The following is a 25,165-nucleotide window of genomic DNA, read 5'->3' on the forward strand; positions in this document are numbered from 1 at the left end:
AGTATGTATGATAGAAGAATCACTTACATATTAATTCATTGGCACCGATATTAACCCAGTTCTTTTTTGTATCTGCTTTAATATATAATGAATAAGCTATGAAAGATTTCTTTTTTTTATATTATTTGTTATTTAGTTAATCTGGGTATATATTTCCTATTAAGAAAGAGATCCCTGAAGTGAAAATGAAGGGAAGAAATATGCTTGGTCTGCCACAAGCCCTGCAGAATGAATGGGAACAAACAAAAATATGGTTAGAGTTGGAACATACAAGAGTAAACTTCATTTCCATAAACATTTAATGAGTTTTCACTCTGCTTGGGCACTCAGCATCCCCAGGTGTCCAAAAACCTGTTCTCTGCTTAAATCATAATCCGGTTAGAGAAAGTGTTGTGTAACATATACCATCAATAAAACAAGGTGAATTATAAAATAAAAAGTAAAGGTAGGTGGCAGAGGAAACTAGATACTGTGGCAGTCTCTTTAAATAGATTGTGTTGCTAAAAACTATGCTTAGGTAAGAAGAGAATGTGAGCCTTTCTGAAAGTTAGTATTGGGGTGGCATGATTTGATATTTGCTGTTCTTCAAATTAAAAAATTCCTAATTGCTTCAGGCAAAAGTAAAAATTGTGTACTATGTAAATAGAGGCTACATATATCAACAGATTTTCACTGTAAAAAATTCCATCATCTCTCATCCTCATTCTCCTTTCTACAGCTCCTCTTTACTTGTACCAGATACTATTTTTGAATCCTGTATTACATTGGAGAGGCTGAGCATGGGCAGGGAGAGAAAAGTGGAAGTTATAAAATGAACTTTTCCTATGTTAAAATTAAGAGTCATAAGAATTTAAATAGGAAAAATCTGTTGCTATATCTTGAAATGTAAGGGAGGTCAGTGAACAATTGAAGCTGTGTCTAGATGCTTTGTATGTGTCATGTATTGTGGCTAGTTAACTGCAGTGAACATTCCCACAGATAGTGCCAGCACTTGAAAGGTAATGTGTACATGGCAGCAGAGTCATTTCTCTAAAGGAAGAATTCTAATGTGATGGTTGATTAAAATTAAAATCATAAAATATTAAAAGTTGATAAGCAGTCTTCTGTAGTTTAGTATATTCCTTTTTTCCTTGTGACTGAATCTGGGTGAGATTCCTTTCCTCACCCATCATAAGGATCAAGGCCAATGCTTCTAAAACAAAAGGCTCATCAACAAAGTCAAAGCAAACAAGTTAGTTTAATCCGAGTTTATATGACTTGGGAGTCAACAGCAATCAAGACCTCAAAACTTAAGAAGCAGACTTTGCTTTTATCCTTAGGTTTGATAGGAATGATAACCATATGGCAGGAAGCATGATTGGACTAGTATGTATGTTGGAGCAGTATTGGACTGAGGACAGAACGCCTGTCTGTCCAGAGTCTCCTTGGCCTAGAAAAGATTTCTAGGGTCTCCTACAGGTTGGGATGAACTCCATTCTAATGTCTTCAAAGGAGAAGGAAGAGATTGGCCTTTCTAGGTTTTGAGGCTCACTGGGCAGAAGAAGAATGCTAGTTTCTACAGCTTACTGTACAATAATAGGCCTCAGAGGAAAAAGAGTAGCAAAGAGAAGGATGATAGAAGTCAGGAAAACCTTGATTATGAAACCTTTCCACTCTCTTTCATTTTAAATACTGGGCATGCTAAAAGATCATTCTTTGGGGTATTTTCTGAATACTGCCAACCTCAACATTAAGACCAATTAATATCAATACAAGAATGCTTCCTAGTTAATGAATTTCTACTTGAGCCAAGTCCAGTGGCCAATATTTATAACTGAAGCAAAAAAAGTTGTAACCTGTTTTATAAAGTAAGAAGATACAGGCCTACATGGTGAGATATATATATACATATATATATGTATGTATATATGTATATATATACATACATATATATATGTATATATATATATATGTGCCATCTCAGAAAATACATTTTCAGTGGCTGTTCTTAGTTAAAATTGTCTGAACATTATAATGCAAAAAATATTCCTGCAGCTACACATCTCCAAGACTCACAGTCCACTTCTTGTGAGCTCTCTTTACTCAGTCTCTTAGATGGACTCATTTAAAATAGTTACAGTCAGCATACTATTCTCATCAGCAGTTACTTTAAGGTCTATTAATTTCAATGATAGTAATCTATTGGTTTCCAAAGCTCTCAAAATTCTTTTTTCTCTCTAAGCCCCCTTCACCACTATAAGACTTTAAGTCAGTCTTGAAGAGAAATATTTTCCCTACTTGAGTTCAGGATGAAGCTAGTCTAGAGGCTCTAGCCTTGTCTTGCCAGCTGGAAGAGATAGTTATATTCCAAATTTGTTTCTTCCTCTTCAATTGTCCCACACTTGCAACCTGAATATCAGTTCTTTACATTTTGAACACCTTCTTCTAGTGAGTTTATAATAAAATTGGTGAGTACAAATTTTTAATTATTATGAAGGCGACTTTCTATTATGACAAAGGCTAGTTAAAAATATATGATGGATGTTTAAAAATCCCAGGTTCCTGTAAATAATTGTGATCACTTTGGGGATGGGTAAAAAGAGATAAAAATTATTGACAGGCACTTCTTAGAGAAGAGAGATTCCATTTCTTTGGTTTCCTGTCTCTTGAGCATAGCATAATTGAACAGGTGGTAGTATGTGGTCATTTCTTCCTACTTTCTGTTCCCCCCTCTTTACTCTCTGTTATCTTATTACTTAAGGGAAACATTCATTCATTCATTCAATCACTCATTCCGTGCTAGTTCATTTTGTATGTGTGGGCTTGGGAGAGGAAATAAAAAGAGAAAAGAGGAGAGATCTGTCCAGTGGCTACCCTTACTGCACTATAATAGCAGGGCAGGCCCTGGTTTCCATCAGAAACCCCAGATCCGTGTTTCCCAGAAAACTAGCCTTGGGGAATTGAAGAAACACTAAATTTAACAAAGGAAACCACCATATGCATCTAAAGATAGATTTTTATTGAGAAGGAACTGATTCTTCAGGGAAAATGACTTTGATTCTATTTTTACCCTTTGTGAATCGAGTTCTCCTCTGTAAATAGAATGATAATGGAAGACCCCAGATGCCTCTACATTAAATTTGGACACTCAGATATAAAATGTCTAAACAGTGTCCAGCGTTTTCTAGCGTTAGTATGGTATTGACTGCCAACACTGAAAGAAATGGCAGTTTATGGGCAGATCAAGTGAACGTTAAGGACTTCTGCACCCTGGTTCTGCAATGGATTAAAATAAATGTTACTAGATGCTTCCCTCTCAATTCATGGCTGTGACCTTGAAATGAGGTTATGTTTTAGCTCATGCCTTCTAAATATGCCCATTAATGTGAAAAATGCAAAAATAAAAGTTTAATTTTAAGTGTGTTCCATTTAGGGATATACATTTTGAAGTGGACAGTCAGGGCAAATCCTAGCACTTTCATTTAACATGATTCAAGAAATTCTGTCAGTTTCTTCAAAGGAGCTCAAAAAGTAACCTATAACATACTGCCTTCCTCCCTCCCTTCCTCCCTCCCTCCTTCTCTCCCTCCCTTCCTTCCTTCTATCCTTCCTATGGTATTAGTTCTAAACTTAGAACAAAGTCACCAGTTCTCCTACCCTGTTCTTCCTGCATGTCTATCATGAGCACTGGTATCTGGCCCTTTGCTTCTTTTGTGCCTTCCTTGTCTGTTCCTTGCAGAGGTGAAAGCAGATGTCAGCAGACATCAAAGGACTTAATGAAAGCTCTTCTTTATCATGCTGTTTATTTTAACTGGGACTACCTCTTGATGAGTTGTTTATGAAACCCTTCTCAATTCTTTGTCCCATATCCAGTGTCAACTGAAAAGTCAAAGGTGATAATAGTGCCTTTACACTCTACCATTTGTCTCTTTTATCTCACTGGCTTGCCTTTTAGTGTCTCCAGGGTCGGTACAAGTAGGGAATCTCCTTCTCATTTCCTTCCGAACTCCACTATTCAACAAAGATGACATGTGTCAGGCATTATTCCAACTTGTTTCTGATTTCCTAGTTTTACTGTGTTGACAGCAAAACTTTGTAATTATGAAGTGTCATTTATTGTGAGTTCATTAGATAATTTATTTGCCATTTAAATGATCTTTAATCTTGAAATCAACTTTTTGTTAGAAGGTACTATAATTATCCCTGTTATACTTATGAAGCAGTTAAGTATAACCTTAAATTAAGTTCACGGAGCTACGAAAGCAACAGCCAACAGTGTAGGTTTTAATCTGGTTCTCAGGATCTTGAACCTTCTACCTCCTGCAGTCCCAACACTAGAAATCTTTTCCTTATATAAACACAATGCTTTTAAAAACAACAGAATAGGGAGAGGTGGGTAGGCTGGTGGTGAGAATGGAGGAGGGGGGTCTGACAGAGGGCATGAGTGAGATTGTTTGGAATGCAATGTGAACATGGGTGGAGATGTAACAATGAAACACCCTCTCCCCTGCATAACAATATACACTAATGAAAAATGTAAACAAAAAACAGAAACAACACAAGCAAGCAAATATACTTTAGTTTATTCCCTTAAATACACACTCAAGACTGTTCTATAAAGAAAGGAATTTTACATCCCACTACCACGAAAAAATAAGAAAGAAATTGATTTTTTGCATTGTTCTTTGGTCATAAATGTCAATGCATTGAGTTGGTTTCATGTAACTCAGTCTAATCTAAAAAGTTGTAAGTGTTGTACCCAGTTTAAAAAATATATAGGTGTGTGGGAAAAGACAAAAAAAAGTAATCGTCTGCTCATATAAGCTTCTGCTAGATGCATTAGCTTCTGTCTTACAAATAAAGGAATTTCATAGTCTATCTAGACAAAGGGTACAGTTTCAATTTTTCTTGTGGTTGTTTTTCTTTTTTTATGTTGGAAATCAAATACAAAACTTTTATCTTACAAAGTTTGAAAACCATTTAATGCCACCGAGTGTCTTTTGGAAACCTGATTTATATGAATCGGGGTCTTTGCTTCCTGTTTCCACCACCACTGATTTTTGGATGACACAGTGATAGTCTGCTGGCAGTTTTGTTTGTTATTCACCAGCTAATTTTAAAGAAGAAATCCAAGTAGATGATTGTCATTTGGAAGTTAATCCTCATTAATGAAGAAAAATCATTTTAAACTAAGGAGTGTTAAATGATCTCAGAGTAGGGAAAGCTAAAAGAAATGAAGCAATCTTCATCACAAAAGTTTCTGTTTTGTTCATTACAGTAAAGAAATCTGGAATACCAGTAAGGTTTAGAAGTGTAATGACAGCTTTGTGAGTTTGAAATTTATTGGGGCCTTTCTTTTAGGTTCTAAAGTCATAGACTCTGAGATCACTTTTTTTTCTTAAATACAAATTATGTTTGAGACTGTGATATTTGATAAGTCTCTTTAACAAGAAAACATTGTGGAGGTGAAACTGAAATCCCGTAGAATAAGAAAGGAAAGAAAATGCAATAAAGTTCATATATTTCAAGCCAAGTATAGTTTCAGGCTACAATGGAAAGACTCAATATTAAATTAGAATTTATGTCTCTGCTTTCAACTAAAGAGCAAACCACATGGTAGAACTCTTACCCTTGATCCACATTTTTTTTTTTGCCTCATCTTAATGCTAACCACAAGCAAGTCATCAAATGTGGGAACAGCAGATTTTTGCATGCCTCAAGAAAACTCTAACCTGTATGCAAAGAAATTATCTTGCCTTGAATTATTACCTAATTCCCTATTCCTAATGTCATAGCTTCCAGCTTTCATGAAAATAAAGATTAGTTTCATATAGCTTTAGATCGTTCCATAGTCGTTTTTAACCGTGCAAAGCTGGAACTAAGGGAGTGCACATGGCGTCCTGTTATCTCTGATAGCCTCAGTAAGGATTTGATTGTAATATTTGCTGCCAGAATTGTGGTGTTAGGCATGACAGATGTGTTAGACCTACCAAAGAAAAGTTGACAGTGTTAACAGTATTGAAGCATATTTCAGGGCCCTAAGTATACAGAAATTACCACCACCACCACCCCCAAAAAAAAGAAATTACCACCCAAGTCAAGTAATCATTTTAGGAAATATTGACAGCCTCCAAATGTGATTGGTTAATTAAAAAATATAATGGCGTAAATAAATTCCACCAAAAATTTCATCCTAGAAAACCTCCTATATTCTGTGCACCTGGCAATGAGGGTTCTCAGGGATATTTACCTAGGGCTCTTCTGTGGCTGAAGCATCATTTCTCAGCAACTCATGGCTGCATTGTGTATTTCAGTTTCCTATCTGGAAAAAATAAAGTATGCCCATATATTACAAACAGACTATAATAATTTTTTCGGTTTTATTTTATTGTGCTAGAATCATACCCAGAGCCTCATGAATGCTAAGCAAGCTAGGTAAGCTACACTCCCAGATCAGAATACATTAAATGTTATATAGAAATACCAAACAGAGACATAGAAAGAAAGTTCTCTAAGGAGCCAGTGGTGATGTGATTCTTGTTTCACCTACACTGATTGATGTATATGTAACCTGAAGTTAGTCAACAGAGAAGTAGCATAATAAAAGCAATGTATTTTTTTAAGCAGTTACCTTTCCAAGCCTAGGGAAAAAAATGCTCAGAAAGTAAGCAAAGAATGAATAGGAATGCAGTTTAGCTATTTGACAAAGAACTTCAAAGCTGAGTTGTGTAGATCAGAACAAAGAAATTAGAAAAACATTTTTACAAGAGCTCTTCAAGGAGCTTTCTAATAAGCAGGCAAGGGAAATAAGGTTTGATATTTCAAAAATCTGTTTTAGGAGGCGGAGGATAACATTTATGGAAATCTGATCAATGTCAAAAGAAAAATGACTTAGGTTGCAAATATGAATTTGAATGGAACTGACACCCATAACTAAGTGCCCAAGCAGAATTTGGAAATGGAGTCCTAGAAATTGGGACAGATATCTGGGTTAGTTATAGAGGCTTGGAATTAAGTCATAACCAAAGAGTAAAATAGTCCTCAGAAATTGCTAATGTAGAAGGGAGTATAAAATACCGTAAGGTCTGATCTTTAGTAAGGGCTCTTCTTGATGAAGCTGGATAGAAAAAGGCAGGCAAGGGAAGGAGAAGGTAGGATTGACCAGAAAGAGAACACAAGATCCAGGATGATCAGCACTTAAAATAGAAGCTACATAAAATATTTGTACACAGTATAGAAAAAGTAATGTTATATCTTCCAAGAAATTGAGATACTATGACAGTCGCTTTTGTTATCACAATCAGATTATCAATGAGGAGCAAATAGAAAATTGTATTTATTACAATAAGAGCACAAAAAGAAAATTGAAATTGTTAGAAATGAGTAAAAAATTAAATTCCAGAGTACCACAATGTTAAGATCACATTATATTCTCATATCTTATTAGTATATCTTTGGCCCCAAATGGCACAATCAGGAGAGCTCAAGCTCCTCCTAAGTCTTCTATTTCACCATTGTGCTCTTCTGGCTCTCACATGACTGTGTCTTTCAAAGAAGTCAGTAAGTGTAAGCAGTCAGCACCTCTACAAGTAAGGCCAGAACACTTGGATACCACTGGCTCCAGGATAGTCCTCTTCAAGGCATCCAACTGTTTACTTCTGTGGCTAGCCCACACTTTTTGATTGTCACACACCATTGTTCTAAGATTAGTAATATATGCAGATGATATTGAAGGTTTATGACAGGGGAATATTGTGCCATAATTACGGTGTGTGTCTATACACTCCACATGACCAGAACTTATGCTCATTTTCCTTATTTTTCATTTATGGGCAAAACCACACTGCATCTTCTGTATGTTAACAAAACACCCTGTGTGGGTTAGAGCATTATCAGAATGTGGAAGGACTTTCTTTCAGATAAGTATAATATATGCTAGGGTCTGAGCCCTTGTTCTCTGTCACTGGAAAAAGTTTCATTTCTTTCCTCACCTTGGCATAGAGTGTGTGTGTTGTCATAGAGCGACGCCCACTTAACTTCTCTTTCTGGTATAATGGAAGGGACAGACTTAATACTTGATTACTGCCTACTTTTTTTCTTCAATTTGTGTATTTTCAGAGATAACATTTAATTACCATTCTTGTGCTTGATACTTGATAAATATATATTCTTCCATATAGATGTTGAGTTAAGTTCTAGGCTTCATTCTTTTTTCCATCACTTAGCATCTAAGTACAGTTGGATCCTCAATAAATAATTCTTAAAACTGTTACACCCTCATCTATATCTAGAGTAACACATGAGAGATTAGACATTAGTCATTCCTTCAGGGAAAATAATGTATGATATTAACTTGATCATTATTAATTCATTCTGTTTTAATTATTTGTTTTCCATTTATAAAATCGATTCGTAAAATTTGAAAAAAAAATCGATTCGTTTGTACTGTGACAGAGGGTTTGGTCCAAGTAGGATTCATAGGCTATTAATTTCTCCCTTGGTAAATATAAAGATGATAAATGTCCCTGGTAAGACGTAGACTCAATATATGGTCATTCCTTGAGAAATACATGGAAGGTTCTTAGTCTACTATAGTAGTGATAGAATCCAAAAGTATTCTAAATATGACAGGACCTGACCATCTATTTGGGTTAGATTGGAAAGTGGCAATAGAGGATCCCTTAGTTTATTGCTATGGGAAAGGAGACCTAACAACTGTCACCTCTAGAAATGGAGTAATCTAACTTGCGATAGGATAGCAGTTTTCCCGCTGGTGTGTTTATAGTGCATGGATTCACCCAAAGACATTTCCAGGGAGTTTGCAATCCCGTCTTCACATCCTGTCTTCAGCATCCCTACGTCCTTTTTCTTAACAGTTATCAGCCTGATGACATACCAGGACTGGGGGCTGGAAACCTTTTTTTCCCCCACCACCTCTTTCTCCATTGTCTTCGCCCATTTTTAAATGCATGGTCTCCTAGGACACAGTCACTATGATCATATTCAGAAAGTGCCCTTAATAAAAGCAGTGTAGCCTCCTTTACATGAAGACATGCATTCAAATACAATTTTATTTCTATGTATCATATTTGAAAACATTGTGTATTTGTGGTATCTAGCTCATCTATGAATAAATAATAATTATGACAATTTTTCTAAAGGGAAATTGAGAATCTTCTCTCCCAGGAAATTTGCATATGTGTCTAAACATATTTTTATATTAAAATATAAAATAGTAGACAAGTAAAAACACTTTAAAGTTTAAATATATAGCACATTAAAATAACATTGGGCAAACTGAAATGGAAACATATTTTAAAGTTAAAATGAAATAGTGTAAGATTTATGAATAACATGTTCATGGATTTTCCTTTAAATGGATGACTATTGGGGACTTAAGTGCTAAAATTGAAATATGCTTTTGATCCCAAAGTAGTCTTTGAATGCTCACTAATAAGGATTCATGATAAAATTGTACTTCAAAAGAGAATCGTTTCCTTCTGAGATGAACATAGTTAAAAGTTAACAAATTTGGAAAAATAATGAGTGGCTAACAAAAATGTATTATTTCTGAAAAATAGGAATTAAAAGCTTAAAGAAATTCAAAGTCTGTCAGAAAATACAGACTTAAAAATATATGTCCTTTGAAGAAGTATGAGCTATTAATGTAAGTAGATGCTTTTATACAATTTTAAATGCACACATTATGTATATGTGTATTATTTTAAAATCTTTTAAAGAAGCCCCAAAAATAGCAAAAAAGGTTTGAGGCTAATATAATATCAGTGTTGGAAACCTTACTAGCTTTGAAGGTAAAACACTTCAGTCACTGATACATTGTGAAGTATATTCTAGTAAGAAAGTATTTCCATTTTGTGAGATGTTTGTGTGTAAAATTTACATGTGGCTGGTCACATATTGGAACTAATTAGAATCTTCCAGATTCAAAGTGTTGATTGGTATTGACAAAATCTTCCCATCCCAATTGTCTCCCTGAGACAGATGGAGAAGGTAGGAAAACATTGGTTCGTTGCCTCTTTCCACAAGTGTTCAGTTCAGGTACCTGCAGGCCACAGAAAGCACATAGAAATTACTTTCCCAAGGCTGTCCTCTCTTCTCCCTCAAAATGAAGTAACTGCCAAACATAATTTTGTATTTCAAGATTGTTAGAGTGTTTCAAACATATGGTAAAACTGAAAGTGCTACGTCGTGGCCATGTAGCTCTCTTTCCACAGCGAACATTTAACTTCACACTTCACCCTTAGCATCCACAAGACCATGGTTCCAAGACCACCACTGGGGAGGAGCTGAGCATGCCCAGAACTCACAGCATTCACTACCGGATGTCTTCTCCAAAATGCTACTCAGTTCCCATGAAAGACATGCCACCATTCCACAATCTAAAATGTTCATGGTATCACTCAAATTAAGCACAGGAAACTTTCACCTTGCATTTGAGAATTATATAGTAACTCTACAGTGGTAGCTGTGACAGGTGACAAAGGTGGCGTATCTAGGAGTTAGGGACTCATGTGGTGACAATATGTCATTATCCTAGCAGTTGGCCACTCCTCTCTGTGTTGCAGCTGGGTTCCCCAGTTCAGAGACTGAAATCCACCCTGTGGAAGGCAGCATTTACTTGGCAAGGCCATTGGCATAGATACTTGAAAACTTCGTGGGAAGTCAGCACCCTACATCTTTGAAGGCAGAAAGGACACAGGTTAAGAGAATTCTTAAAGATTCTTTTGGGTTGTATACTCCTCTCTTCCACTTTTAAAGAAAATTGAGTGGACGAGGTTTCTTAGATTCTATAAATAATGGCATAATGCTCTAGGCAAAAAAAAATCAACTTTATTTTTCATAAAGTTGAAAAAGTACTGATACTTACTTGAGTCTAAACACAAAATGAATTTTTACTTAAAATTACTGTTTTCTTAACATATAAAATACTGCTTTTGAATTTTGTACTTCCAGGTTAAAAATAAGAGAATATACTCTTTGCTTGAGAAGCAGTTTTCATAGTCATTATGGAGAAGGCACTTTATCTGTCCTTTAGTTGTCTGTCCTGATATATGAATTTTAATTTCAGTTCCTATAATATGTGCTATCACTTCAACAGAGCAATAATGAGATTTTCAATATAACATATTAGCATGGTACAAGTCGCAGAATTCTGAAAAGTATGTGCTTTCTCCCAATCTTTCTGTTAGATTATGCAGTGTGAGGACTTGCAGTAGGATATACATCTTAAAAAGAAGCCTAAATGATCTCTGGGAAATAACAAAACCAAGGAATTGCAATACTTAAGTGTACCAGGACATCTACGTATGATGAACTGAATCCTAGGCTGCTACTCTTTAAACTCAATTACATAATAATCTATATATCTGATTTGATTATTTTATATTTGCATTTTTGCAATTTTGTGGTATGAGTTTTGGGGTATTTTGTTTTGGGTCAGTCGTGGGGCTTCAATGCTGGGCCTGGGCACTGTCCTGGAGCTCTTCAGCTCAAGCCAAGCACTCTTCCACTGTGAGCCACAGTGTCACTTCCCATTTTTTGGTGATTAATTGGAGACAAGAGTCTCATGGACTTTCCTGCGGGGCTGGCTTGGAACTGTGATCCACAGGTCTCAGCCTCCTGAGTAGCTAGGATGACAGGTGTGAGCCACCAGTGTGTGGCAGGGGAATGATTTTTGATGTTGAAAAGTTATTGGAGAAAATATTGAAAATGATCTCTAGGATAAATAAAAGACTAATCATAATGCCTTGTCCTACAGTCTACGGTAAGATTATTTGGCTCTGAGTAAATATAATCTGATTTTATGGACACTTTTATCAAACCTATTGTCTGAGTTCCTAACAAATTTAACAAAGAGCATTTTTCATTAAGACAAGTGCCACAGTATATTGATGCACAATTTGTGATGAAACTCAATTGTATGGAAATAAAGTCTTATATTCTCCATTCATTAGTTTCCTGTAAGAACGTAAGGCCCTAACAATCAAACATGCTCATTCTGCATTTGAAATTTAGTACATTTGAGCATTTCTGAACATTAGCTCCATCTGGACTGAGAAACATAGTTCTACATAATTTATTACCCTCCTACTTACAGTCTCAACCTTTGATTTTTTTTTTTTTTTTTTTGCCAGTTCTGGGGGCTTGAATTCAGGGCATGAGCAGTGTCCCTGGCTTCTTTTTGTTCAAGGCTAGCACTCTACCTCTTGAGCCACACCACCACTTCTGGCTTTTTCTCTTTATGTGATGCTCAGGAATCAAACCCAGGGCTTCATGCATGCTAGGCAAGCACTCTACCACTAAGCCACATTTCCAGTCCCTACTTACATTCTCAGTTTCCTTTGCTCCCATTATGGTTTTAGGAAAGTTTTCTGTGAGATTATTCTTCTATATATTTTTCCTCTTCTCATTTCTCTTAAATATATGCAATTTTATTTCTGGACATTTTAACCATTCCTTGCTGCTTTTCTTGTGCTGCTAAATATAGTGATTTGGAACACTCCCACACTTTCCGGTCTCTATGTCGGTGGGATTGATTTCATGATCTGGCTGTATCCTTTCTTGGAGAGGTTCAGAATCTTCTCTGTCATGACCTCTGAGTCGGTTGGGTCAGGTAGGATGGGCCATACTAAACAGAGGAGCAGTAGGAAAGTATTCACAGTACTGAACTGTCAAGCTGAAAAAAAAAATAAATGACCTTTAGTTGTCTCTTGATTGTTCATCATCTAGAATCCAAGCACAGAGTTCAGCTTTTTAGATGATCTCCAGAGCAAAGTTTATTTACCAAGATGCCTAATTACAAATCAGAGATAATTAATACTGTTAGAATCTCAGAATCGAGTTTTAGCCAAGGATCTTGCATTCTCCCCTCAAATGTATTCTGAGCAGTAGATAATACTTCAGGGAATTCATAGTGAGGGATAACCTCCATAGCATTATTGCTGCAACAGAAAGAAAAGGAACAACAACAACAAAAAATGTACGTAGCTTTCAGGTCAGCGGGAAGATGGAAATAACAAAGCAGTTTACTTGCTGGTACCCACCTTTGGGGGGATAACTGTGTCTATGTGAAATGGGCGTTCATTAGCATCGCTCTCCTCCAAATGAAAGCAGGTGGCTTGTTACAAGTTTACTTCCTTGGAATAGAGAAAAACAGGCCTTTTCTCAATCTGTTTCAGAATTGCTCATGGTAATGCAAGTGTTAGGGTGGCAAGGAATTGATTCACCTTTATCAAACAATGAAGATTCCAAACTTCATCCACAGAAGCCATCCCAGAGAAACAGAAAACAAAAACAAACAAAAAACCGATCCCTCAGAATGGTTAGAATACTAGTTCTTTCCATTGGGACAGTGAGAAAAGTCCTAAAACCTGTTAGGGCAGACCCAGACATAACTTTTTAACCTAAATGGTGCCTGCCTCTCACCTCCTCTTCAGTTTTCCTTTTTTTTTTTTTCCTGTAGAACTTATGAACCAACCAGAATACCAAGTACTGAAATAAAAGTTTTATGAGGGGTAAATAATGAAAACAATTTTCCAAAGCACGTAAAGTTAAAAAGGTTCTTATCTTGAACATTTCAAAGGAGGATTTAAATGAAAAAAAACATCAGTTTGTTAGCATGAGAAAATGGTGATGAGTAGACTTTTCTGCCAGTGCATGCACTGTTTGTGTAAGTAGAAAAGGAGAGAGAAAGGAACTATCTTTTGCCTTTTTCTGCTCAGGTGTTTTCAGTTTGCTCTTTGGAGTTCTCAAAAAGCTGAGCATCCTGTCCTATCACAAATGACCAAATGCAGGTTTTCCAAGTTGATTTAAATAGGGATCCTCTTCAGGAAAGCACAACAGAAGAAACCGAAATTGATTTTGCTTCCTGAACTTTGTTACACAGATTCATTTGCAAAATAGTGACGTGAAAAGTCAACGATTACTAAACTCTGTTTTTTCCATTGCAGGAGCCACAGCTGCGGCCCGGAAGGAAGTCATCAGGAACAAGATTCGGGCAATAGGCAAAATGGCCAGAGTGTTCTCAGTTCTCAGGTGGGCTGTGTTCCCACTATTTATGTTGTGATTCATATCATGTGTCACTTAATATATCAATACTTTAGTCTGGTGATTTAAAGGTTTTACTAGTAACTATGGTTTTCTTTGGTTATATACTTTTCACTGGAATTGTCAGTTTTTCAGTATCAGTAACCTTGCCATCTACTAAATTACTTCTATGAAGAGAGGGCCTTTAAATGGATTGCATCCCATTTATTCCTTTGTTTGCGGCAGGATTTTAAAAGATTTATTTTACAATAGGTTGGCCATCTTATGAAACAGGGAAAGCTATTATAATCCTTTTTTTATTTTTCATTCTGGCTTTGTAGTCAGAGATGAATTTATCAGGTACATTACACGAAATTCTAGCAATGCAATTGAGCATCAACCATAAAACTGCCTACGTGAACATTTTAATAAATCACTGGCAGGAAGAAACTCACTCAGTGCTCTGTTCCCAGATGGTAGTTTTTGTTTGTTTCTGTTTGTTTTAAAGTTGATCATGAGTCATGCTATCATTATTAAGTATGGATTTTGAAAACAACCATTTTCTTAAAGGGAATTCACAATGCTTCCTTGCCTTAATTTGAATTTGATTACTAGATAATACACAGAGACGGTATTTCTCTGCAGAGGATTAGTTTCACCTATAGTATGTTTATATGCAGTCAATTTGTCATTCTCCAGAGTATCAAGGATAAGTAGGAATGCCTTCGGAAATACTACATGTACATATTGGGTCATTTTATAGTCTAATCTTTGCCAGTGTTTTTTCTTAATTCTCTTCATTAGGGAGCTGTAGTAGATCTTCTGATTTCTCCTTTTAACTATATCCATCCTGGTAGAGCCACTAAAGAGTCATTCTGTGACTTGAAGCTTAAAGCAGGGAACATGGAAAGGGTTAGGACTCATTCATGTAGAAACAGGGTAAGAGAGCTCAAGGCAAAGGAAAGAATGTATAGGAAGATCCTTAAGTAAAGGAAAGTCTAGCAGTTTTAAGACCAGCAAGAAGACCTATTCTGCTAGAAAAGTATTCTGTTGGGACAAAGGATCATAAACTCAACTGGTAGTATTTCATCATAAGTATCTATTATGTAGTGTACCTCAATGTTACCAAAATATGTTCTTCCTTTTTTTTCCAATGTGAAATCTCTGTAAGTGGAAATAGAAGAAACCACTCCCGAATTTCCATGTGAAATTATATTTAGGAAAAATTAAAGTCTCTCTTACTATAAAAATCCATTTTCATCCTAGTTCTCAGATCACATGTATGTGGCCAAAACCATGCTGTATAGAGTCACATATGTATTGAAATTGGGAAGTCAACTAATCCTCTGACTGTTCGTATATAAGACATTGTTAGCCAGGTGCTGGTAGTTCTTGCTTGTAATCCTAACTACTCAAGAGGCTGAGATTTGAGGATTGTGGGCCAGAGATCACTAGGCCAGGAGGACAAACCCAAAATACTCTTTATATCCAGTTAACCAGCAAAAAGATGGAAATAGAGGTGAGCTCAAGTGGTAGAATACCGGCCTTGAGTTAAAAAAGAAAGCCAAGTGAGAGTTTTAAAGCTTGAGTTCAAACCCTGTTACTGGTGAAAGAAATGATGGAAAGAGAGAGAGAAGAGAAATAGATTGCTTAACCCCACAATGGTTAATCCTGGTTGAGAAATACATGTTGTTTAACCCCAGATGAGAAATAGATTAATCCTAGATTTATGGGTAATCCCAGGTCCCAGATAAGAAATAGATTATTTAACCCAGGGATCATCAGCAACTGAACTAAGGTTACACAGATGAATAGAAAAGTAGAGAAGTATGTGTGTTTACTTTCCATTAATAAAAACATATATCATACAGTTGCACAGTACAGGAGTCATATCCAGAGAAAAGTAAACTAAGTAATGATAGTTTTCCATCTGAACTGGAACTGGCATTAAGCAAACTATAGATCACCTTGGACTGACCAGCATGTGTGCTCCTGTAAGACAGTGAAGTGTGAACTCTGTGTATGAGGAGATGCTCAGCTGTGGCATTGCTTGGAGGGAGCCCTTATCTCTCCTGCATGCAATGTGTTTATGAAGAAGCTGACACCAGTGGTGTGCCGTGAAGGATGGGCTGGCTCCCAGTGGGTAGGATTCCAACAGGAAAGGCATTGCTGGAAGAGGAAAAGCCATCAGGAATGCAGTCACATGGTCCTGGGAGCAATGCCAGTGGCATCTTTTTAGTAGGTGCTTGCTGAATGCCAGGTGCTGAGACCTGTGTCACACACTGAACAGTAATCTGCATAGCAAAGTTAAAAGGTTGAGGTGACCTACCTTTAGAGTACAGAGATGGAAAGGGCTGAGGAATGCGTCCAGTTACTGCTGGGGAGCAGCACTAATGGGAGTCTTACTCAAAAGTAAACTAGGTAGTCCAATTCTGTAGTGATCACTGTGCTTTATAGAATCCCAAAATCGTTCAAAGTATCATAAGCTTTGTCACAAGACAAGATTTTTTTCCTGGGGGGAAGGGTGGTGAATATCTGACCCCCAAAAGTGTGATTTAATGAATAGGAATGTCTCACTGCCTTTGATGCAGAATTGAAATTCTGAATTTTTTAAAAAAGTTTTTCCTCCAAAAGTTGTACAGGTTAAGAAACTAATAGTTAGATATTCTCTGTTTAGTATATGCCTTTTTGTTTGTATTATCTGAGCAGTCCTATTTTTAAGATGGAATTTCATACCAAGATTCTGTATCAGAATAATAATCAGTAGAGAAATCAAACCCTGATTTTGAATATGAATGTAGCAGAAAAAATATTCAATTTTATAAAGGTACTCCTAATTCTTGAAACTCACATATCCATATTCAGGATTTTTTTTTCACATGGCCCCTCTGGTTTGAGAACAAAAACTTGAAAAGGTTGAAATAACTGTGTGAATAACATTGATTAATCATAGCAAACAAAGTAATCATAAGTCAACTCAGCAGCAAATGAAGGCAAAATCTAAACAGTGTATTAACTCTGTCATTACTATATTCAAATTGTATTTATTCTTTTGGATAAATCTTTTGAATACAGATGTACATACCATGTATATACATATATACATACAGTACACTCAGGTACTGTAATGATCAAAGCAGTCCAGAACACCTGCCTTCAGGAAATTTGTCTAGGCAGAGTGGGATGTCTTAAGTAAATAGAAACCAAAAGTAAACAAGCACATACAATAGTTTCTCCCTAATAGGTGGTTTATATAACAAAAAAAATGGGTAGGGTGAGCTTAATGAATATAGAAGTGAATGTTATTGTGAATAGCATTAGAAGATGAGGTTAGAGCAGATATTTGAAGGTTCAGGAGTGAGCCACCAGCTATTGGAGGAAGGGCCCTGAGGCCTGGTATACTGGGTGTGTTTGAGGAACTCTCAAAAGCAGTAGACACTGGTAGGAAATGTAAGAGATGGGTAGAATGTAGGATAAAGGGAAGAAAGGAAGCTTGCAGGTACGGCACTAGGTTTTTAAGGCCACTGTGGAACCTGATAAAAATTTTACCTTTCATCCTTTATGAGAGACCCCATCAAAACATTTTGAACAGGATAGTGACCACGGGAAGTGGCATTGCTAGTGAAAGGCTCAATCTAGTTGCTATACTCAGAATCAGGATGGGAGAAGAAAAGCCATTTGGAGGCTGCTGAAGTCCAGGTTGTGAGTAAAAGAAAGCAGTCGCCAAGGACATGAGGTGATGCCATGTGATTGTATACAGTGTCCAGAAGCAACAAAACTGCAGACAATTGATTCAGAGTTATGTCTCCCTGAAGGAAATGGGGTGTGATAGCAAATGGGCACAGTTTCTTAGGGTGTGATAAAACGTTCTAAAATTGATGGTAGTGGTGGTTGTACACTTCTGTGAACTTAGAAGAAGCTACTGATTGAATCATACACTGTAGATAGGTGAGCTGTATGCTATGTTATGTCCATAAAGCTCTTTCAAAATAAAATAAATACATAGTCTGTATATAAGAATTAGTAAGAGTGTGAGAATATTCGGAGGCCAGAGGCATCAAGAGTTACTGATGGGTGGGGTTAGGGGTATGGCCTAGTGGCAAGAGTGCTTGTCTCGTAAACATGAAGCCCTGGGTTCAACTCCCCAGCACCACATATACAGAAAACGGCCAGAAGTGGCACTGTGGCTCAAGTGGCAGAGTGCTAGCCTTGAGCAAAAAGAAGCCAGGGACAGTGCTCAGGCCCTGAGTCCAAGGCCCAGGACTGGAAAAAAAAAAAAAGAGTTACTGATGGAATGAACTTGGAATAGGACACAAAGAGCAACGAAAAGATGAAATTTCTAGTTGCTGAGTTAAAACAACACTGTTGGAAGTAACAGGTTTGAAGAGGAATGCAAGAATTTGATTTTTTTGCTCATAAATCTTCAAGTGTTAATAATCATCCAGTTAAGTATTATAAACATAATATATATTATGTACAGATACATTTAGATCTATATAGATGAGTGTGTAGTGTTAACTTTTTAGTATTTATGTTGGATTACAGTGTCTGCTGTATGGAAAGATAGATTATTCCTATATCTTGGTTATTTAGTCCTAAGGAATTATTAGCAAACAAGAGTGATGAACAGTGTTAAATGATAATATATGCAATTAAAATAATTCTGTGCTTAAAACAATTATAAAGTAATTTTCATAGTAAATAATAAAATAATTTTACAGTAGCAAATTAGTGGGAAAATGCTTGGTAAGAAATAACTATTTTAATTTTTGAATCTTAGGGAAATCTTGATTTTTTCCTCTCAAATCAGTTCTGTTGATTGTTGCTAAACTTTGGCTGATAAATGTACCTGTGGTCTCTCTGACAGCCTACTTTGCACACATTAACCTGTCGTAGTGACCTGTCTGATTACAGAACTACAGTTGTTTCCAGCATCTTTTGTAAGCAGAACTGACCATTCCTCCACAGTTGTCAAGGGTGACAATTATCACATCAGTCACATTGTGGACCATTATTTCTATACAATGTATAAAAGTTGGGTATAGTATAAGTAAAACAAAAGGAAAAGATCTAGAGAGCATATAGAGGTAGCTATGATTCTTAGATGTATTTTTTCCCTTCAAGGCATTAAAAAAAAAGTAAGGAATGCTAACTTCTCCACCTTGTGCCTTGCAGAGAAGAGAGTGAGAGCGTCCTGACTCTGAAGGGCTTGACCCCCACCGGCATGCTCCCCAGCGGAGTACTTTCTGGAGGGAAGCAAACCCTGCAAAGCGGTAAGCAAGCCCTTGGTATGACCTTGCACCTGGAGCATCTCAGCCAGCTGTGTCATTAGAGCCCTGATTGATTCATTCATTTAAGTTTTGTCTTGGTCTTCACTTCTTCTTGATTGGAAGAAGGGCTAAAACCCTTGCACATCTGTTTGATCAGTCCTGTCCAACAGAGTAGCACTCTCATTCATTGCACTGTAGCCTTCCTTCCTCCCCCATCCCTCATTTACATATTGGTCCACATCTTCGGATTGCTGTAGGTTGCCTACATGCACAACAGTTTTGAAAACTTGGAGCCAGCCAATTCCTGAGACACAAACCTTTAATGACCTTTAGATGACCAGAACTGATTGACATTACACACATGCACACATGCACACACACACACACACACACACACACACACACAATATAGAACCATAACTCTAGATTTTATTGCAGAACTGAAGATTATTTTTTTAAAAAGGTTAGTTTCATTTTCCACTTAAGGGAAATTTGGAATCCCACGTGACTTTTTTTTCTGATATGTTGATCCACAATCAAAGAAGAAACTGAGTAGGACTGTTTTATTTTTGAAAAAGAATAATACCTTCTTTAAGAAATAAATTTTGTATTAAAATAATTTTCTAGACTAATGCTGTCTAACGTAACTTTTTGTGATGATGAAGCTTTTGATATCTGGACAGAAGATTCTGATACTTGAAGCATTGGCATATAGAACATACAATTAAAGAGCTGTTCTTTTAATATTTCCTAAATTTCATTAAATTAATTTAAATAACTACATGGTTAGTGGCAACCATATTAGACAGCCCCTTCCTCAGTACTCGTTATTTTTGCCTCGTTACCAATTTTAATTAGTATTAGTGTATAATTTTAGTAATATGATTTTTTTCTAATAAACTTTAGAGGAAAAGTTTAGAAAAAAAATACACTCAACATTTTTAAGCAATCTCAGCCTCATGTGTATTTTCCTATATCATTCCTAGATCATTTTTATATGTTCTCTTCTCTCCCTGTCCTTCATCTTAGAAGATTCTGGTATTTTCACCCTTTCATTCTTTAGATACTTCTTCTACATGAAAAATAATGATTAATCTTAAGAATGTGGTGTTGCTAAATGATTCCATTGAAACACCATCACAATTGCTTATTTTCAGATGAATTTATTCCAATATTTTTGAATCTTCACAAAAATTCAAAAATTTAAAGGACAATAGGAAAGTAAATAATATTGAAGTAAGTTCTTCCTTTAATTTTATAACCAGAAATCCTTTTATTCAGTTTGTCAAACAAACATATTCTCCCAAAATAAATATGCTGTCATTTAAAACATTAAATTGATGTGCAAAAAAGGCACCTTTATGTAATTGATTGAGATCTACTATTTCTGATAATCACATTTTAAGGCAGAGCAAGTGTATTATCAGAAACTATGGGCCTCATTTGATTTAGAAGGATACATTGATTAATGGGCGGTCCTTATTTCTAATGTCAGTGCTGGAATGGTTCCAATTTTTTTGCTTTTCTTTTAAATTTAAGTTACTTAAGTTCTTAAAATTCTTTGTTTCATCTTTAGATTGTCACCAGTATTTTTAGCTTCGGTTACTCAGTTTTCTTTTACTTTCTTGTGGATTCATTGGTTTTTGTTATTTTGTGTTGAACTCACACATACATAGACAGGCAAAAGACAAGTAGGCTCTGAGAATCTGAGAATTTTACTACATATGTGTATATATATATATATATATATTTTTTTTTTTTTTTGCCAGTCCCGGGGCTTGGACTCAGCCTGAGCACTGTCCCTGGCTTCTTTTTGCTCAAGGCTAGCACTCTACCACTTTTGAGCCACAGCCCCACTGCTGGCCGTTTTCTGTATATGTGGTGCTGGGGAATTGAACCCAGTGCTTCATGTATACAAGGCAAGCACTCTTGCCACTAGGCCATATCCCCAGCCCTTACTATATATTTTTAAGCACCAGACGTGCACACAACTTCACTCAAAGCTTTGCCATCTAGCTCTTCTTCCATAGAGGTGAACATTGTCGACTTTTATAATAAAGAATCTAGAAGGCAGATTTGACAGATACTTTCATTTTGAAACCTTAAATTGTAGGGAAAATGAAAACCAAAGTCAAAGGGTAGAATTTTAATATTAAACATTTTTTAGTTACAGAGAAGTTTTGCATTTAATTAAGACGTTTTAGCATTTAACTACGAAATACCAGCTCACCTTAGTCACATTAAAGACTCCTACACCTGTGCAGTGAAAGGCTAAATCTTAACCTTATTAGAAGAGTTGCTGATCAAGCACTGTGCTTTTAAAGTTGTGCCTGTAAAATATACTGTTTCCATATGTTCATTTGAAACTTCTCTTGAGAGATTTCAGGGTTCTGGCTGCCTGTTTAAAAAATTGATGACAAGGTAGCTGCTGCCATGTTGGCATATGATTTATGACATTTTAAGTACTTCACTCCCCAAAAATGGCATTTTGGTAAGGAAAAAAACAAAACGACTTTAAACTGGTCTATTTAGCAAAAGAAGGAGAGACTGTATTATTCCCTTCCTTTTTCCTTTCTCTTTCACCATCTGGCCACTGCTCAACTCCAAATAAATGTTACTTGCTTTGTTGAGGCAGAAACATGGACTTACCTTGCTTTAAATTTGTATATCCCTGCCTTCTGATCCCAACAGGAAATGCTTTATTTAGTAATAAATAATGCAATTCTCCTAGCAACATCATGGTTCTAAGTTCTACCATTTTGTCTGGCATTTTTAAACTCTTAAGTCAAGCCTTCAAAGTTTCACACTGTTCAGTGAGTCAGAAAGATTTTGTAGATTTACATAATCCATGATCCAATTCCGTCCAAACCACAGAAAGCTTTCCTGAGTATTTCCCTGAAGGGTTAAATTGATTTTTATTTTATGTTTTTTTTTAATTTTTGATCATACAAAAACTAAAGCAATTCATTCAGATAGATTATCCCAGCTCATTAAAAAAAATCAACTTATCATTTTGTGTGTGTGTGGTGTTTTCTTTCTTTTGAGCATTTCTATTTTGTTGTCTGTGCCAGAATCCAGCACTCACAGGAACATTGGTTCCCTTAGTTTCTTTGATCATCACTGATTTGTTCTAAAAGTTAAGAAAAAAAATCCTCTGCTCATTTTTCTCATTCATTTTGCACCCCTTTCTTCTCTTCAGCTACTGTTGAGGCTATTGAGGCTGATGAAGGTAAATTGGCCAGTCCCCTTTCTGTTGTACCTGCAACAGATAAGGGCTCTGCTGGGTGTATTCATTTTTTATTTATTTATTATTTTGCTGTAGCTTGTACAGAGTGTGTGGGTGTTGGGCTAACAGTTGTGGCTCAGTATTAACCAAAATGTTCTTGCTTTAAAGGGGAAAATGTCCTTCTATGGTTTGTTTGTTTGTTTTTTCCCTTAAAGCTATGTTTGACCTCTGTATATCATGAACCTAGTATAATCACAGAAAACAAAAGGATTACAAGAACTGAAATGATGTGGGGTGGGGGTTATGGCAGCTGCTTTGACAAATAACATGTAAAAACAACATGCCTTGAGCTGAACCATGTCCCTCCCTCAAATCACTCACAGGCAGCAGTGAGAAGGAAAGAATAACAGTAGCTTGATGAATTCTAGTCTTTAGAAGTTTGCAGCCCTTCCCCTCCCTGAAAAAGAAAATGTTTATTTCCATAGTGCTTTGTGCTCAACATCAATTTATGTCTCAAAAAAATATTCCAGCATGAGACATGTGCATAGAGGTAAACAGTTCTTTCAGTCTGATTTATTTTAACCTGTTGGTATTGTAGATCAGATCTAAAAGTATCTAGTGGCTATGGAAACGGCCAGTTATAAGAATGGTGAATACCAATCGGTCAATAATTAGCATTTGTTGGGTGCCTGCTTTGTATTAAGCACCTTACTTGGAAAATCGAGAAAGTTTGACCAGCTCCAGACATGTCCTAGAAGTGTTCAAAAACAATAGACTTAATTGCTTATTGATGAGTTTTTACTTGAATTTTTAAAAACAAAAAATACATAGTTATAGCTGAGTACCAGTGGCTCATGCCTGTAATCCTAGCTACTTAAGGAGGCTGAGACCTAAATTGAGAGCTAGCCAAAGCAGAATGATCCAAGAGACTTCACCTCCAAAATAACCAGCAAAAAACAGAGCTGGAGGTGTGACTCACATGGTTGAATGCCAACTGAGTATATACTCGCAAGGCCAGTAAGCACAGGCCTCTTACTTCCAACTTTAGTACCACCAAAAAGTACTCATAATAATAGAACAGTTATGTGAGATCTGCATATATCAAAATAGTTTTTAATATTACATGTATACCATATCCTCTGGAAAAAATTTTAAAACATAATAATTTGAAGTTCCCCTTTAAAACAAAATTTTTCAGTTGTATTTTGTTCTTGCAAAATAACTTTTTATTTTTCCCAAAATTGTGTGCATATGGTCCTTTGGTATGATGTAAAAAAGTGCCACTTTAGACTTACAATTTGCTCATGATTTGGATATGGTAGGGGAAATGACAGCAATGTAAGAGAAAAATACAACTGCTTCCTAAATAGCAGTGCCCATGCTGCTATTTATGTGGGAATTCTCTATTCCTCTTGGCAAATTCTAATCTGCAGTGTGCATTCTTGTTGATAGTTTGGCTGTTTTCTGTGGTTTCTGTGACTCTGTGTTGTGTTGAGTATACTACCAATGTAAATTGCTAATACCCATTGTCTGACCAGCAACTACAGCAGAGCACATTCTTCCATTCCAGGATAAACAAAATGACTAGCAATGGAGCCCCATCCCAGAACTATCCATAGCTCATTTCTATTCTCCTACGCTATTGGCTTTTAAACCCTAGATATTCCACTTTTTGCCATTTAAATTAATTTAAAATTATGTTAAAAATTGTAATGATGACAAACTTTTATATTTATTAATTATAATGAAATGATACAGTTGTTTAGAAAGAGTTGGGGTACCACTTTGTGCCATTATTTTGTTCCATAAAACAAATTAGTTTTCAGGGTGGGTGCTCATAGACAGCTCTATTCTATTTATTATTTCTCAGTTGATTACTGAATTAAAGAAGAATTAAGAAGCTTTGCTTTGGGCCTTGGTCTTTCCCCATTTCCCCATTTTCTTCCTCTCATGGTTGACTAATCACCATTATGCTAACCTTTAAAATGCAGAGGGGGAAGTAATTTATTTTTCATTGTAATAATTATGAGCTTGTAAACAACTGTACGTATCTTTTAAGAATCTCATCCATACTAATGACAGCACTGCACAATAGTGTGGGAATGGCTGGTCAAGTTTCAGTTTGAAACAGCTTTAATGGTTTTTTTTTTAATATTTTATGATTATTATTTTTTAACCAAATAAGGTGAGGAGGAAGAAAGTACTGTGAGCTTAATTTTAATCAGCCTTGATGATACAGTCCAGTTCAGCACTGGTGATTGGCCCTTTCTTCTCTGCCTTGCCCTTCCCTAGGAATAAAACAAACTGATGTCATGGTTCCCCATTTGTATATCTTATGGGTTGGGGCACCCACTGGAAAAAAATCACTGTTTCTTGTTGGACAGATGCCTTACTTATCTTGAAAGCACACTAAGAGTTTCTAGAATTTTTTAAAAATCCAAGATTATTATATCCATTTGGAGAATTTCATGTTTTAAGGAAGTAGTTTGCAGTAGTTATAAATCCTGTCCAATTATTTGTTTTCTAAAAAATATGAAAAGCTTTCTCCTTGCTCTTCTTCCAAAACAGTATGTATGTCTCACTCGATCTCCCAAGAATGGTCTTTTTCTTGATTTCAGGAGTAATGGGTACCAGATGAACATCA

General features: G+C 36.1%; 1 protein-coding gene across 2 annotated transcripts in view; it reads left to right on the forward strand.

Annotated features, from left to right (window-relative positions):
* Positions 1 to 25,165, forward strand: part of Ppp3ca (protein phosphatase 3 catalytic subunit alpha) — a 239,195-nt gene that overhangs the window by 210,625 nt on the left and 3,405 nt on the right. Inside the window, exons 11-13 of one of the 2 annotated variants that reach the window (XM_048333461.1) lie at positions 13,950 to 14,034; positions 19,201 to 19,298; positions 22,495 to 22,524. In XM_048333461.1, the coding sequence (XP_048189418.1) occupies positions 13,950 to 14,034; positions 19,201 to 19,298; positions 22,495 to 22,524 (213 nt within the window). The remainder of the gene's footprint in view (positions 1 to 13,949; positions 14,035 to 19,200; positions 19,299 to 22,494; positions 22,525 to 25,165) is intronic. The other variant, XM_048333462.1, reaches the window with a different exon arrangement.

This window comes from Perognathus longimembris, chromosome 24 (genome assembly GCF_023159225.1).
Source record: "Perognathus longimembris pacificus isolate PPM17 chromosome 24, ASM2315922v1, whole genome shotgun sequence".
NCBI lineage: Eukaryota > Metazoa > Chordata > Mammalia > Rodentia > Heteromyidae > Perognathus > Perognathus longimembris.